This window comes from Alligator sinensis, unplaced genomic scaffold, assembly GCF_000455745.1.
Source record: "Alligator sinensis unplaced genomic scaffold, ASM45574v1 scaffold280_1, whole genome shotgun sequence".
NCBI classification, from domain to species: domain Eukaryota; kingdom Metazoa; phylum Chordata; order Crocodylia; family Alligatoridae; genus Alligator; species Alligator sinensis.
The window spans coordinates 4,585,953-4,586,246 of record NW_005841835.1 but is presented as its reverse complement, the minus strand read 5'-3'; the positions used below and the strand labels follow the sequence as shown (position 1 = coordinate 4,586,246).

General features: G+C 71.8%; 1 protein-coding gene across 1 annotated transcript in view; it reads left to right on the top strand.

The window, feature by feature from the left end:
* PAX9 (paired box 9) overlaps positions 1-294 on the top strand; it is a 27,027-nt gene that overhangs the window by 10,230 nt on the left and 16,503 nt on the right. The window contains exon 6 of the mRNA XM_025201781.1: positions 208-289. Coding sequence (XP_025057566.1) covers positions 208-289 — 82 coding nt within the window. The remainder of the gene's footprint in view (positions 1-207; positions 290-294) is intronic.

Below are 294 nucleotides of genomic sequence, written 5' to 3'. Positions count from 1 at the left end.
CTCGGGGAGAAGGAGATGAGGCAGTGGCAACAGCACTGAGGAGGGGCAGGAGGGTGCCAGCCAGGTCGGGTCAGTTCCCCGGCTGGAGCCAGAGAGCCATGTGCCCCGGGCCGGGCCGGGCCGGGCGCACGGGAAGGTGTGGGGGTGCGCGGGGAGGGGCGGGCAGTTCCCGGCCCCCCTGACGCCCCTTGCCGTGTGTTCCCGCAGTGAGTGACAGCTCGCCCTACCCCAGCCCCAAGGTGGAAGAGTGGAGCAGCCTGAGCCGAAGCAGCTTCCCCGCCTCCGTCCAGCACG